We start from the raw sequence: 14,762 nt of genomic DNA, 5'->3' as shown, positions 1-14,762 counted from the left end.
CGTTTCCAACTAATATTTCACTCTGTTTCACCTTTGCCATCATAACATCCACGCTGAATGTGGCCATGTGGGGACCCAGTCAGCTGTAGGGGAGCCTGATTTCATTGCTTGAACCGGTTGTCCACACAAGCAATCTCTTTATGTTCTGCATGTATGGGTAACTTGTGTTTGCTGGGGGTCCAAAGTTTGGGAGAGATCTATCATCGTAACACAGGTAGGCAGTTTAATAACGCCGCTGTGGACTCCTGAGAAAAATTATTTAATGTAACGTGGCCAATGTAGGGGGGTTGACAGGAGGCACGGGCAGGACAAATGACACCCTCTTACCTCCACCTGCTGAATTCATAGAGGGGAATAATCTGTGGAGGGAATATGCTGCTGTGCGGTATTGCTCTCTAAGGCATCATGTATGTGTATCAAAGTAAACAAAGACATGACTACTTTACACTATTAACCCCTTAAACCTATACTTTGTTCACTGTGGTCCCCCCAGGTGTTTATTCTTGGTCCCCCTTTCCCCCCTCTACACCAAATCTCTTTACCGGAAATAGTCGATCTACATGATTATTTTGTTGCAAGCTTAGATGTGCTATTTTCACAAAATGTTCATCTGCTAGGGTTCATGTGTTTAATAGATAATGAAGCATAAGTGTGACCCGATAGCCGCATGGTTAGGGCACATACCACGTGGGGGAAAATGTCTTCATCAGCATGTCTCCGGTTCGACTGTTTGCTGTGTGTCATTCCACTGCTCTCTGTCCACATTAGCTGCCTCTCTCAACTGATACTATCAAATAAAGGCTTAAAAATGCACCCCCCCAATCTATAAATCAATAAATCGATGTCAAAATTTATAATAACTAAAAAATAAATAAATAAAAAAGATTATAAAACATATTAATTGCTTATTTATGGTTTAAAACTCATTATATAGCATAAAGGGAATAAACAAACTAAACTATATTTTGACCATGGAGCATACAGTGAAACTCCAAAAGCAGCTTTTGCTTAATTTTGTTGTAGATATTTCAAGTTTACCGAAGAAGCTTCTGATGCAAGATAATTAAAATAAACAACAGACCTCAAATGAACTCATTTATTAGTAGTGAGTTCATTTGACAAGGCTGGTGGAAGCTTTCAGCTATACCTCTGTGTTCATTTGAGCAGCCTTGAATACTTGCTTCCTCCTGTGTGCTGTGCTGGCTGTGTACACCACTTCACATTGATGTGGTTCGTTTGCTGTGGCAAGAAGCCTGCTTGTGAGTCATGCATATTGGATGAGACTTGCAGCAGATGAGCCCAGGCCCTCCAGTCAGGCCTAGCATTAATTAAATATCATTGGCCCAGCTTCCATACTTCATTTCACGGCACGTTCACACCTTGTCTCTGCTTGCTGTGGAGAAGCTGGGATTAATGTGGCCTTGCAATCTCCTGGAATCCATCACAGTTGCAATATAGCATCATTGTTTTAAACCAGGGACTTTGGGTTTGACTCATATACTCACCACATGAGCAAAACTATCGTAGTTTTACATGACAAATGTCAGATTTAAAACTGCACAGTAAAACTTTTCAGCTGAGGGAACATGAATAACCCAGATAATTGAGATTCTTGGCAACAATTAAAGGTTTATGTATAAAAAAGTGCTGGATCATGAGCTTCTGTGTTGATAAAATGTAAATTCATGAGATGGCAGACAAACAGCAGTCTATGTGTCAAAGACTATGTTGCGTTCAGTTTTATAATGAGAAACTTAATTGAATAGACTGCATATTCACTCCCCATACTGTTATTACATTGTAAACCTTTCTGTGCCTCCAATGTATCTTTGGTGTTATCCGAAAGGTCTCAATGTAAGGAAAAATAGAATGTATGAATGAATGTATAGCCTACTCAAGGTTTGATGAGCAAGTGTTACAACTTACGAAATCACTGTTAACTATCACTATCAGATTGGCTTGTTATGTTTTAGGCTTGGACTGTTCTTTATTCAGAAGTTATTCAGAAGTTACTGTCAAATGCGTCAAATGATGAGTGATATTTGCATTGATTTCAGTCAATGCAAAGCAATCAATACTAGCATAAAAAACACAACACAAGACAGAGATGTCTTGAAATATTTTAATTATAGACATGTTGGAGAGCAAGTATGCCAGATTTTAAAGTAACACACTTTAGGTGATTTAGTGATAATTTTGGCTTATTTAGTCGCCCCTCCAGAACGCAATCTAGGCTACCAAGTATTGTATGCAGGACAGGTGAAACCTGAAACAAGAGTGACCGTGTAGACGTGAGTATCCTGAGCACTATGCAAGTGGTTTCATGCCTCAAGCTCAGTGTTATTAGAAAGGTAATATTATTGGTCTCATTAGAATATTTGAAATTACCAATAAGATTAAGTACATTTTATATTATGCACCTTTTCATCACTAATGCAACTAGTGCAAGAATGTTCTTTAAAATGCTAATATATTCTTACAACCTGGGGGTGTTGCTTCCTGTTAGATCTTCCCAAGAATGAGACGCATGCTGTGAATGTAATGTCTTTCACCTCAATTTATGCCTGTGATGAAGTCAACATCACTGTTCCGGTTGCATTCCTTTTGAACGATGTCTAAGGGATTCCCCTAATCCACAGATGGAAGGCCAGAGGGGACTCTCTCCCTGCTGGGAAATAAAGCCACTTAATGGATCACAGAATTAATCAAGCACAGGCAGAGCCTGGCTGAACTGGACGAATAGGTCAAGCCGTTAGATTGTTGTCCTCAGGGAGGTGCACACATGCCTCTGCAGCTGGACGCTACAAATCTTCTCATATTATACATTTATAACATTTATAACATATACATTTTAGATTTCTTTGGCTATTCAAAAATAGCAGATCTACAAGCTCATAGCATGGCACTGAGTGCCACGCTATGAGCTTGTATGTGTACTTGTGTACTTGTGTATTTGATCTGCTATTTTTGAAAAACCGTGAAGATTTGTGCAAATCTTTGAATATATATATATTTTTAAGCGAACATTTGTAACTCAAATATTTGCTTCTGGGGGGTCCCTGGAACAACATATTTTACAAATGTTTGCTTTAAAAATATATATCACGATTTTTCAAAAATAGCAGATCTACAAGCTTGTATATCTGCTATTTTTGAATAGCCAAATAAATCTAAAATGACAGCGTTCCCGGATTGAATGGGTTAAGCACCTTAAACCTAGCGTCCCTATTTTGGGAAAAACTAAATATGTATTTTTTGAAAACACATAAAAAAATAACCAAAATAGCAGATTCTACAGCTTGTACAGTGGCTATTTTAGCTATTCGCTGTACAATGGTGTACATATATAGGGCTTACGTGGTTAAAGAAAATAAACTTCTATCTTCATATAATTGGTCCATTTTTTTCCTACTCGGTCTGTGTCTCAGAGGAGGGCTGTGGACAGTTCACACACATTCAATAACACACATTCTATGTGCTGCTTTTGTTGATGGTTGTGGAAAATACTGTCTCAGTGGCATTGCTTATGAATTCAGAAATTGGCTGACGGTTTTGGCATGTGGTTTATGCAAAATTGAAAGGATCAAATGCATGGATGCATGTACTGTAGCTATTGGATTTTATGCTGGAAGAAAACAGTCCAGTTACAACACTATAGAAATGTTTCACCATAGGATGAAGGGGGTCTTTGAATTTGGTTTTTGAACCTTTACTTTGCCCTATAAAATAAGTCCTCAGAGTTAAATTTACACTCAGGATTAAATGTTTTAGACTTTGGCCAAGCAAGGGAAATGCAACTAACCTGTTCTAAATATAGCCTATACCTTTACGACAGTTGTTAGTAATTTCTTTACATTTAGATGGTGTTATGCTTCCAAAATAAAAAAAACGGAAGATTTACAACAGCTGCATATCTTCCTTTTCCCATAAATACTGTTATGATAGCCCCTATGAATCATGCATTCAGTGCTGGAACCATCTACCTGAAAGCTTGAAATAGGCCATTTATAATGTTTATTGCCAAAGTGGAGCAGTGGAAGCTATTTGTTGTTGTCATTCTTGTTCAACTCAAACAGTTGAGCGTTGCATAAATCTTACCAGATGTCTCAGAATTTGAATAGCAATGCAGGAATAGATAATATGGTTAAAGGTCTTCCTGTGCAGGAAGTGCAACTCTAGACAAACTTGCCTTTGTCCTGAAATTACTTGTATTTCTGTTTTACTATAAGAAACATTATGTAGATATTAAATGACACTTTCATTGTCATAAATTACAGCTGACATATGCACCCACGTTAAAAAGAATGCTTCAGGACCACTAGCACCAAACATAAAATGCGCTGTAGACTACAAAGAAAATACACTATGTAAGTAAGTAAGTACATTGTAATTATAAAGCACCTTTCAACAATGTTACAAAGTGCTGTACAGTGGAAAACAATCAAGTAAAACAAGTTACAACAAGGCACATAAGAGCAATAGCACAACAACAACAACAAAAACTAAAACTAAATTAAAACTAAATAAAACAAGATATGACATATTGTCTTATTATACCAGGTTGCTTATTTCTCTCACTAAACATGGCAACGTTTTTAGATCCCATATGGTTGCTTATTTCTCTCACTAAACATGGCAACGTTTTTAGATCCCATATTCTGAGAGGACATTGAGCAACAGCGCCACTTACCATAGAGTTACATACAGTGGCCGAACACAGTATTGTGGACATTGAGCCCTCATTGTCTAAAGGACCAGCCAATGAGGAAAAAGTGACACAAAAGTCAGGACTAGCGAGTGTAGATGTAGACCAGGTTTTGCAACCTGGTAAAAATGTACCTGCACAGGTGGGTCAGGTAAGAACTTCATAAGACAAAATGCTTCCGAAACAAATGAGTTTTGAACAAGTTCTTAAAACCGTCAACTATGTCAAAGGGAGCCACCACAACACATACTGACACTGTGCGCATGGTATTTCGGTGTACAGGTCCCATATCTTGTAGACTTATTTTCAAGAATCAAGGGTGTATTTGTCACTGACTCATAAAGGTACAAGCAGTGCAATGTTGGTGCGACATGTTCCACAAAGACTGCTAATACAACAATACAATTATGCTGTTAACAACAAGGACATAATACTTGATGCCATGACATTAAAATAAGAAATACAAATTATAGATAAAGATAAAGTTAAAAGCACAGGCTGAATGGCAGTTATGATAAACCTCTTAAAGGCATGATCTTTATCTTTAGCAGCAATAGAGAATGTGCAAGAAGGCAGAAGGCATACATACATTTCACTTGTTTATTTCAGTTATCTATGTACATTGTGCAAGTAACATTTTGAGCAGCTTCTCGGAATTCTTACATATTGAATGCAGATTTGTTTCATTATTATTTTTTGTATTATTTTGTTTTAGTTTTTGGTCCTTGCTCTCATTCAGTGCTCTGACAGCCATAGTCATTTGATCCCAATAAGTCCTTTGATCAGTGTCACTGTATGGGTAGGATGTTTGAATTTTGTGAAGACATTGAAAAAGACATGTTGCCTTTGTCACCTTATTATAAGTTATGTCTAACACTTGAATCACCTCAAATAACACACAATTTGTGACCTGCCTATACCATACTACAGTATATATGTATAATATATGTACTGCGTGTACATGTATAATCAATTCAGTTAGAAAACTGTACATCACTATACTGTTGCCTGCCTTATGTTATTTCAAAACACGAGTCTACATGTTCTCTGTGTCTTTGTGTAGTAGAGACGAGTGTATCAATTGTGTGTTCATTCTAAATTGAAATTATAATCATGCAATTCCTGTCATTTTGATTAGCCACTCTCAGCGTACCTTTGTGTTTCTGTAGTTAAACACATGCAGGCTCTAGTAAAACCGCTTGTTGTTCTGTAACCTTGCAACTTCTAGTAAATGGCCGTCTTCATGCGAGGCGGTGAGCTATCAGCAGCCTAATCACCCATAAGCGATTCCACTGATGGTTTGATGAATTTAGGCCAAGCCTTGTGGTGTGTGTGATCCCAGGGAATAATGCTCAGAGCTGCCTATGTTAATCAAAAGGTTAATGGAAGGTTAATAAGAGGGAACTGTGCAAACTCAAAACCTTCATTCATTATGCAAATACTGTTTTCTTTTTTTCCCTCTTTTTTTTGGGGGGGGGGGGGGGAGTAATACGTGGTTGTAGGGTGTTCATGCTAATTAGCAGATCATCTCTGTTGTGTGTTTAAAACTCTCTTTGATGTTTGACTCGAGGAAAATATCATTATTTGTGTGTTTTTTGGACGATATGAGCTGATTACTTGAAATGTGTAAACAGACATGCCTTGGGAAATGTATTGCATCAAAAGGCACACATGATGGCCAGCTGTTAGACATAATATTTCATGTTTTTATCATTTCCCTTTTCTGGTGGTTGTTGTTCATGAACATTTGTGCACATTATTGTGTACACAGTTTGAAGTGGTGTTGACTGTATTGTAATTCGATGGCATACTGCTAAGCATACAGCATACCACCCGCTCACCTTTGAATTTATTTTCATGCACAGGCAACCCTCCCGTCACATTTGGCTACTCCATATGCAGAACGTTATTCAATCATGCTGTGTAGGGTCTGAAAAGGATTAATCACGCCTTTATACACAAGCAGCCAAAGACAGGTCACCCCTTAACACTTCAATCCACAGGCAGCGTGTATTCATGAACACAGCGATTTAAAAGCTACATGACCTTGCGTTTACTGACAATTGACCCGGAAGGTATGAGCCCCTGTTGGTTGATAAAGCAATGGCAGAATTTCAAGTTCCTCAACATGTGTTCACATCCTCCACCGATAACGCTTTCTGGTAACCTTTCTCCCACTGCTACAGTATTAGATGGGGTGCTTTGGGCAACATTGCACCTTTTATCACTTGAATTAAATTTACTCCCTGCTTATGGCCATTATTGTCAAAAATAATTACCAGTTGCGTTGCCAAGCAATTTTCAGTTTCATATTATTGGACTTCTTCTAAGAAGCTTTCAATTCACCACAGACAGGAGTTCACTGTTGCAATCTCAGAGCTGTTGTGTGTTGTTTTCCTCGTCCTGGATATACTGTATATCACTACGCTACAGCTTCCACTTGCTGCCAAGTTTATGGAAATGAGTGTTTCACAATAGCAGCCTCTTAACCCATTCAATCCGGGAACGCATCTCTGTCATTTTAGATTTCTTTGGGTATTTTTGATAAATCATTTTGAAAACATTTATGCAAATCTTTGTATATATATGTTTTTAAAGCGAACATTTGTAACTCAAATCTTTGCTTCTGGGGGGTCCCTGGAACAAAATATTTTACAAATGTCTTTAAAAAATATATATTCAAAGATTTGCACAAAGTTTTTTTCAAAAATAGCAGATCTACAAGCTCATAGTGTGGCACTCGGTGCCGTGCTATGAGCTTGTATATCTGCTATTTTTGAATAGCCAAAGAAATCTAAAATGACAGCGTTCTCGGATGGAATGGTTTAAGCACCTTAAACCTAGCGTCCCTATTTTGGGCATGTCATTATAGGCAATAGTTTAGGAAAAACAAAATACATTTTCTTTTTAACACATTCAAAAATAACCAAAATAGCAGATTCTACATATTGCACAGTGGCTATTTTAGCCATTCGCCGTACAATGATGTACTGTACGTATATAGGGCTTACGTGGTTAAAGAAAAAAGAAAAAAACCTGGGTTTATCTCTTCTGGTGTTTTGAATGGGTGCTTACTAACTGATTTGTATGCGGGCTATGTACGTGCAACCTGAGAATGACTGACTGGCGGTCAGGGTCCAGTATTGACTGCTCTGAGGATGTAACAGAGGATGGGGTGATGGGATTCAGGACATGAACACTCTCACTGTGGCATCCATACAGGATATAACCAAGGCACTTTATCATTCTTCTGGCTCCATGCAGAGATGCACTTTAGAATAATGCCCCCACCTTAAATTAGATTCCATTGATCCTGGTTTTCTCTATAATTACACAAACAGGATGAATGCAGGTTTTATGTGGGATCGGGCGAGACATTTGACATACTTTAGCCTTAATTACAGCAAGCAAATTAAATCAGTAAACAGACAGGCTGCGCTGTTTCAAAGTCATTCGGCTTTTGCCACAAGGAATTGACAGATGTATTTATTCCGAAACTAGCAAATGTGTATCTATTTAGCATGTATTTTGTGTTTTATCTGTTCATCACAATGATGTTATGGAGACTGTCAAACTGCTTTGTAATATTAGAGTATTTACCCTTTTATTCCTACTGTATTTGTTAATGCTTCAATGATGCTGTTTGTGTTTTACTTCTGTATGAAATGGCTCACAAAGTCATGCCCACATGTATGTGTTAGTTCTAAGCTTTAAAAAGGTTGGTAGCATGTGTTAGGATTACTGGTAACCTTAGATCACTGGAATAATATTGCAAGTGATCTTGCTAAAGGAACAAGTTGCTCCTGCTGTTTCAGACTCACATTCCCTAGAAACACTGTCTTGCACAAGACAAGCTGCTAAACTGTGCATCTACTGCTGTAAAATAAACAGATGTGGTGTATACCCCCAAAACTCAGGCATTTCTCAGTGGGAGAATTGTGTAATTTGTCTAAATTGGCAAATTTATTTAAATATTTGTATTTATTTATTTTACAAATAAAGTTAATTGATTGTTATTTCTCTGTGCCCCAGAATGTAATTGAATGGGGATTGTATCTGCAGCACAGCAACGTGTTTACTTGTTTGAGAACGGGAGCAGCCAGCCTGCTTCAGCAGAGGTCTCAGGTGGTTCCTCTTCACTAGATTTAGCTTCTGAAAACAAAAACAGTTCTGGGCAAAAACCCAGCATACAGTACTCAGAAATATGAATGGGCTATCTATTAGAGCTATCCTCCTTGTCATAGCTCATCTTTACAGCTTGCACTGACGCACATCATTACAGCTCCTCTAAAAAGGGCTAGATTGTATATTATTGTTGCAAAGAAAAGCTTTTGATGTGTTATTGCAGAGGAACTGGAGTGGATTTTTCAATTTATTCTTAACAACTAACAGTGCTTCAGAATGGCATTATGACATAACATAATGTTTTACCCTGTCATGTTTAATATTGGTATAAGAAGGTATGTTAGCATAAAACAATCATTAATAAGGGAGTACAACAGACAAATGTGGCTTAAAATGAAACTATTCTTGATTATGGTGATGATGATGAGGATGATGATATATCATTCAATTATTATTAAAACCATACCTAAATAGAACAAAAAAGCAGCTTAAAAATCCAGCACACATTCATTTCCTTTGTGTGTGCCCCACTGATTGTGGTAAATTGAGAGACCCCATCACTCAGATTTTAGCATAACAACACTTTATATGAATTAGCTGCAGGACTGATTTCACGATTTCTGTGATTTTACTGATCAGTGTTAAAGCCTTTACCCTGTCATGTTTAATATTGGTATAAGAAGGTATGTTAGCATAACAAATCATTAATAAGGGATTACAACAGACAAATGTGGCTTAAAACGAAACTATTACTTTCTTGATAATGGTCATGATGATGAGGATGATGATATATCATTCAATTATTATCAAAAATGAAAAAGCCGCTTAAAAATCCAGCACACATTAATTTCCTTTGTGTGTGCCCCACTGATTGTGGTAAATTGAGAGACCCCATCACTCAGATTTTAGCATAACAACGCTTTATATGAATTAGCTGAAGGACTGATTTTACGATTTCTGTGATTTTACTGATCAGTGTTAAAGCCAAGCTAGGTCTGGTGCCAAGTATTATTTCAGACACTTTAACATGGTATGAACATGCAAGAGCATGCCATAAGATCCTTATAACACTGTCAATGCTAAAGCTTTAGTCTCTCGTATCCAGATGATCTGAGATTTCAGCCTACTAATGCACCGAAATCAAAATTCATTGAATGGGTTTGGACCGCGGAGAAAACCGGCATTAAAAATGCCTATGCCTATGCTGCTTTGAAAACTAATACTGAGACCGTCCCAAAATCAAGGAGCGCTCTAAAGTCTTTACATTGGTCCTGCGATGTTGTTATTTTTTGTCTCCGCCAGGCCGAAGGCGTGGCCGAGACTATGTTTTACCCCCGTACATCCGTCTGTGTACAGCTAATCTGTACCGATCGGCATGAAACTGTGCACACACACTTCCTGGAGGCCAGAGCAGAAACATTGGCCTGTTATAGCGCCACCAGGAGGCCGTTTTTTCTATATTACTCCTACAGGTTTTGTCCAAACATCACGCAAATCGGTACACATTATTTCTATAGTTATGTCATCAAGACGGACCTGTTCGATTTTTCATATTTCATCCTGATCTGTGAAGATTGACTTCTACTACCTGGCCTTGCTAGGAGCTGTGCTCCAAGGAGCAATTTTTTGTTGTTTAAATCTCCAAATTGTTTCCACTCAGTTTGAGCCTTTTCATTGAATTTACAGTAAATGTCACCAGACATATAGGTGGAGATCTTTGATCGTGAGACTAAAGCTGATTGGGCTTTTGCAGTCAGGGCTCCCAGACTGTGGCACAAACTTTCTTTCTTTTACTTAGGTGGTAAGACTGTATATCAAGGTTGGGTCTATAATGCATTATAATCACATTTATAATGCATTATAATGCGCTTATAAGGCTTCATAACACACTTTTTATAATCATGCATGATTGACCACTTATAACAATGTTTATGACGTATTATAAGTGCTGGTCATACGCATGTATCTGATTCCATTCCATTTGCAGGATTGGTTCGTTTTGAACAAAATGCCTCAAATCATGAATGCAGTGTCCGATTGCCGTGAAAGGCCTAAGAAGAAATGGCCTATTATAGTGCCACCAGGAGGCCATATTAACCTACCTGACCTGGCGGAGACCTGTGCTCCGAGGAGCACCTTTTCTAGTTGTATTTTATTTTTTCATTTTCCCAAAGAAATGATAAAAAATTAATGAAAAAAGTAATTGAAAAAACACGGCCCCTCAAGCATTAGAAGGACAATATCAATATACTTTTTTTTTAAATATAATACATTTTGTAACTGATATTATTTGATTAAATGGATATCAAACATCCAAATACTGAATCAAGCTACTTAAAAACTGTCTGGGTGCTCACAAAATCCAGAGTAGATGATAAAATGACCACAAACATGTGAAACATTCCTTTAATATATACAGTCTTACCAACAGCTTTAGTAGTTTTGGCCTACTATTGGAAAATGCATTCCTTCACTAATCATAAAATTTAAACTCATTACGACACCAGAGAAACTGTCAAAGTTACTGTATTTACAGCCACATAACTCTTGAAATCGGCAAATACATTAACACGACAAACGATCCTCCTCCTGTAGAATACCAAATCCTCCATGGAGCTGTAATAACACTACACAGTAAAATCCTCAGTGTTATTTGATCCATTTGTAACTCTACCGTGAGTATACAAACGGATCCATTTGGTTACATTTGTATACTCTCAGAGGTAAATGAACACTGAGGATTTTGCTGTGTCTAGACTCTAGAGCATTGGTCTTACTGATCTTCTGGTCTCTGCTCTCTCCTCAGTGAGTCCAGATGTGGGCAGCGACCACAGACATCACCATCACCCACATGGGGAGGATGCCGAAACGGAGGGCAGATCCAGCTCACATGGAAGACTGACGGGAGCCGGCTGGGCTGTGATATTGACTTGTTTACAGATGATCCTGGCGCTGTAAAGGCATCCGTCTGGCGGCGTGACACATTCCAGACTTTGAGACTTTTGAGAACCACGGGTGAAAAGCAGCAGAAATGAGAGGGCCAAGGGATGGACATCAAATGCTCCAATTTGAAATGGGTGACCAAAGGACACAGGGTAGTGAAGAGCAATAAGAAGTGAAAGTTGTGGGAAAGCAAAATACCGTAATTTACTGGTAAACACTGTGCTTCTATACACAAAGATCCTGGGTGTTCATTTGTACACTCTCAGAGCAGAGTTAAATTAACAACCAGAGTTGTATTATGTATGAGAGAACGTGCATTGACTGAGAAGAATAAATAAGGTTTTCTGTTACAGTAAATGACATTCACTAATATTGGCGTAATCAGAACTGCTAATGTCACTGCCATCATATTTCTTTACTCAAGGCAATGGAAAATAACTATTTGTTGTAAAAATGTGCCATTAATTTAATTGTATTTCAATGTGTAATATATTTGATCCATAGATAAATATGGTAATATAGTTTAGCACACTGCACTGTACTTCATTATGGGAAGCTGTTTTATTTTTCGTACTCTCCTTTAAAATAGGATTTTACACATGTGAAGCTAGCCAGGTAGTTTGAAATATATAACTCTTTTTGTTAATTTAAAGCAAAATAATTGCCTCAACAGCCTTTACAATTGCAACATTTGTACAACCCAAGAGTAAATGGGGACTCTTTCAATATTTTGTGGTATCATAAATTCCGTTCCATTTCCCTTCTGTACCATATATAAATACAAGTTCTTAAAGAAAATGTTGTTCATTGTGAAAAACCTATAGTAAGGTCTATACGTATAATTGTTTGCACCAAACCATTTTTTCTCTCATAGGGAACCTTTCTCTCAACTCTTAACAGCCACTAGGCTGTTCAGAGATCATTTAATTGGTAGTTTGAATAGCAATATTGACTTTCAGTGCTGCTGCTTAGAAAAATGGTGGAGGATGGGTGAGAGGGAGGAGAGGAAGAAAAAGCCAAGGGAGAGGATTCATAGTCCCTTCTTCTTTAGAAATAGATTAGTTTCCCAAGGAGTCTATTATCGTCTTTCAAACTCAATCCTCCTCTCCCTTCACAGGCCTGGATAGGAAGTGATAGGTCCTGCAGTGTGAGTGGGGGGAGGTCTAATTCCCTCCACCTGCTACCTGACTCTTATTGCATATTGCAGGTGTGCGACTTGCACGTACTGTACCACGTAATTGTTCTTTTGCTCATAAAACAGGGTTTTTACATGCTAAAGGACTCCAAAACAGTGTCTCTGGCTCTGGCCCCCTGTTGTAAAATGGCTTAAACAGGTGAACATAGCAAAAATACCAGATATACAAGGTCACAATATGTCTCATTGCTATGCATTGGGAGCTTGTAGAAAAACATTTATGTTTTACAATAATGACATGCACAAAATAGGCATGCCAAGTTTTAAGTGGTTAAACTGGCATAATACTTTACATATTATTGTTTATATTAGGCTGTATGTACTGTATACATTCATGCTTTTCTTTCTTTCCATTTTCTTATAATTATTGTAGCCCTATTTTAGGGCGCTATACAGAACTATCCTCATATGCTACAGTAGCTTACACTTTTAGACCTGAGAGATTGTTTATTCCCATAAATTGAAACAACAGCCATAGATAGACCATATGGTGGAAACCCAATATTGTGAATGTACGGTAAGTGATGCTGATTTATCTTCTTCCAATTTGTATGAACATAATGGTTATTATAACACCAGTAATGCGCTGATAAACAGTCAGCATCATTAACACACCTGGGAACTAATTTATCTTACAGTTAATTAATGCCACAAATGGAACAGTTTTACCAGTTTTACCAGCCACTAATATAATTGCATTTCTTAAAGAGATGGAAAAGGTCAGTTTTGGTAATCTGGTTGACACGGGGCTATATTTGTGGGTTGCCGTTATCTTGACTGTTTTATAAATGGGGACCCTTGACCTTCTGTTCCCCAGTATCCTGCTTGGCTTTGCTCATGCAAATGAAGTTGTAGGGTAAAGAATAAATCAGCAGATATGAGTCATCGATATACACTTATTACAGCACAGAATGGAAAGAAGATATATTTGTGTGGGTACTTTCTGACCTTTAGGTTCTTCAAGTATTTAAATATATTCTTCAGGACCTCCCCAGGGGCCCAAATATCGTACCTGTAAGGTAATTAAATTCACCTAGTATCGCAGGTCTCTGACAGCAGTACAAAAACCTATAGCTTTATTGGTTCAAATGGCTGTTTCTTGTAGCGGTGGCACTGGCAGGGCAGCCCACAATGATGTGATGAAAGAAGACTTAACTACACAAGTACAATAAAATAAACAAAAGCCAAGTTACATAATTCAAATACATACATTAGTTATATCTTTTACTTTTTGAACACTGCCCTATCAAATATTAGTGTTCAGTACGAATGGAGACATTTTACCCTCATCATATTTCATGAGACTGACCTTACGGCAAGTTCATAGTTCTATTAATGAAAGGTACTGTACCTGAATTCACATGGTGTACAAATCAAATGCAAACTCAAGCAGGCAGTAGTTTGACATGAAACATATGACAAAAACCTTACCGTAAAGGGATAGTTCACCACAAAAAAATACTTTTTTTTCTATCGATTAGTCACGCCATCTTTTAGTTTTTGTTGCATTTTTTGTTGCATGCAGCGGTTGGGTAGGATAGGATACACAAAGGAGACTCTTTGTGTCTCCTACCGGAACCGCTGCCGGTCATCAAATTATTGGCTTAGCTTGGCTAACAAAATATATCCATGAATTCAAGTCTCCATGGGGTGACTAATTGATAGAAAAAAAGTTATTTTTGTTTCATGTCAAATTACTGCCTGCTTGAGTTCCCCAACCTATTATCCAACAAAAATAACCTTAACCACATTAACCCTGGCATTCCTATTTTGGGCAAATTTTCAATAGGTTTC

At 37.7% G+C, this 14,762-nt stretch overlaps 1 protein-coding gene across 1 annotated transcript in view; it reads left to right on the top strand.

The window, feature by feature from the left end:
* Positions 1–12,576, top strand: part of gpc5a (glypican 5a) — a 124,370-nt gene extending 111,794 nt beyond the window's left edge. Inside the window, exon 9 of the mRNA XM_080438704.1 lies at positions 11,637–12,576. Within this exon, the coding sequence (XP_080294830.1) occupies positions 11,637–11,788 (152 nt within the window). The 3' untranslated portion in view covers positions 11,789–12,576. The remainder of the gene's footprint in view (positions 1–11,636) is intronic.
* Positions 12,577–14,762: the final 2,186 nt, after the last annotated feature.

This window comes from Gymnoscopelus braueri, assembly GCF_963280865.1.
Source record: "Gymnoscopelus braueri genome assembly, chromosome: 1".
In the NCBI taxonomy this organism is placed as follows: domain Eukaryota; kingdom Metazoa; phylum Chordata; class Actinopteri; order Myctophiformes; family Myctophidae; genus Gymnoscopelus; species Gymnoscopelus braueri.
Note: the sequence above shows the minus strand (reverse complement) of the source record. Positions and strands in the feature narration are given on the sequence as shown.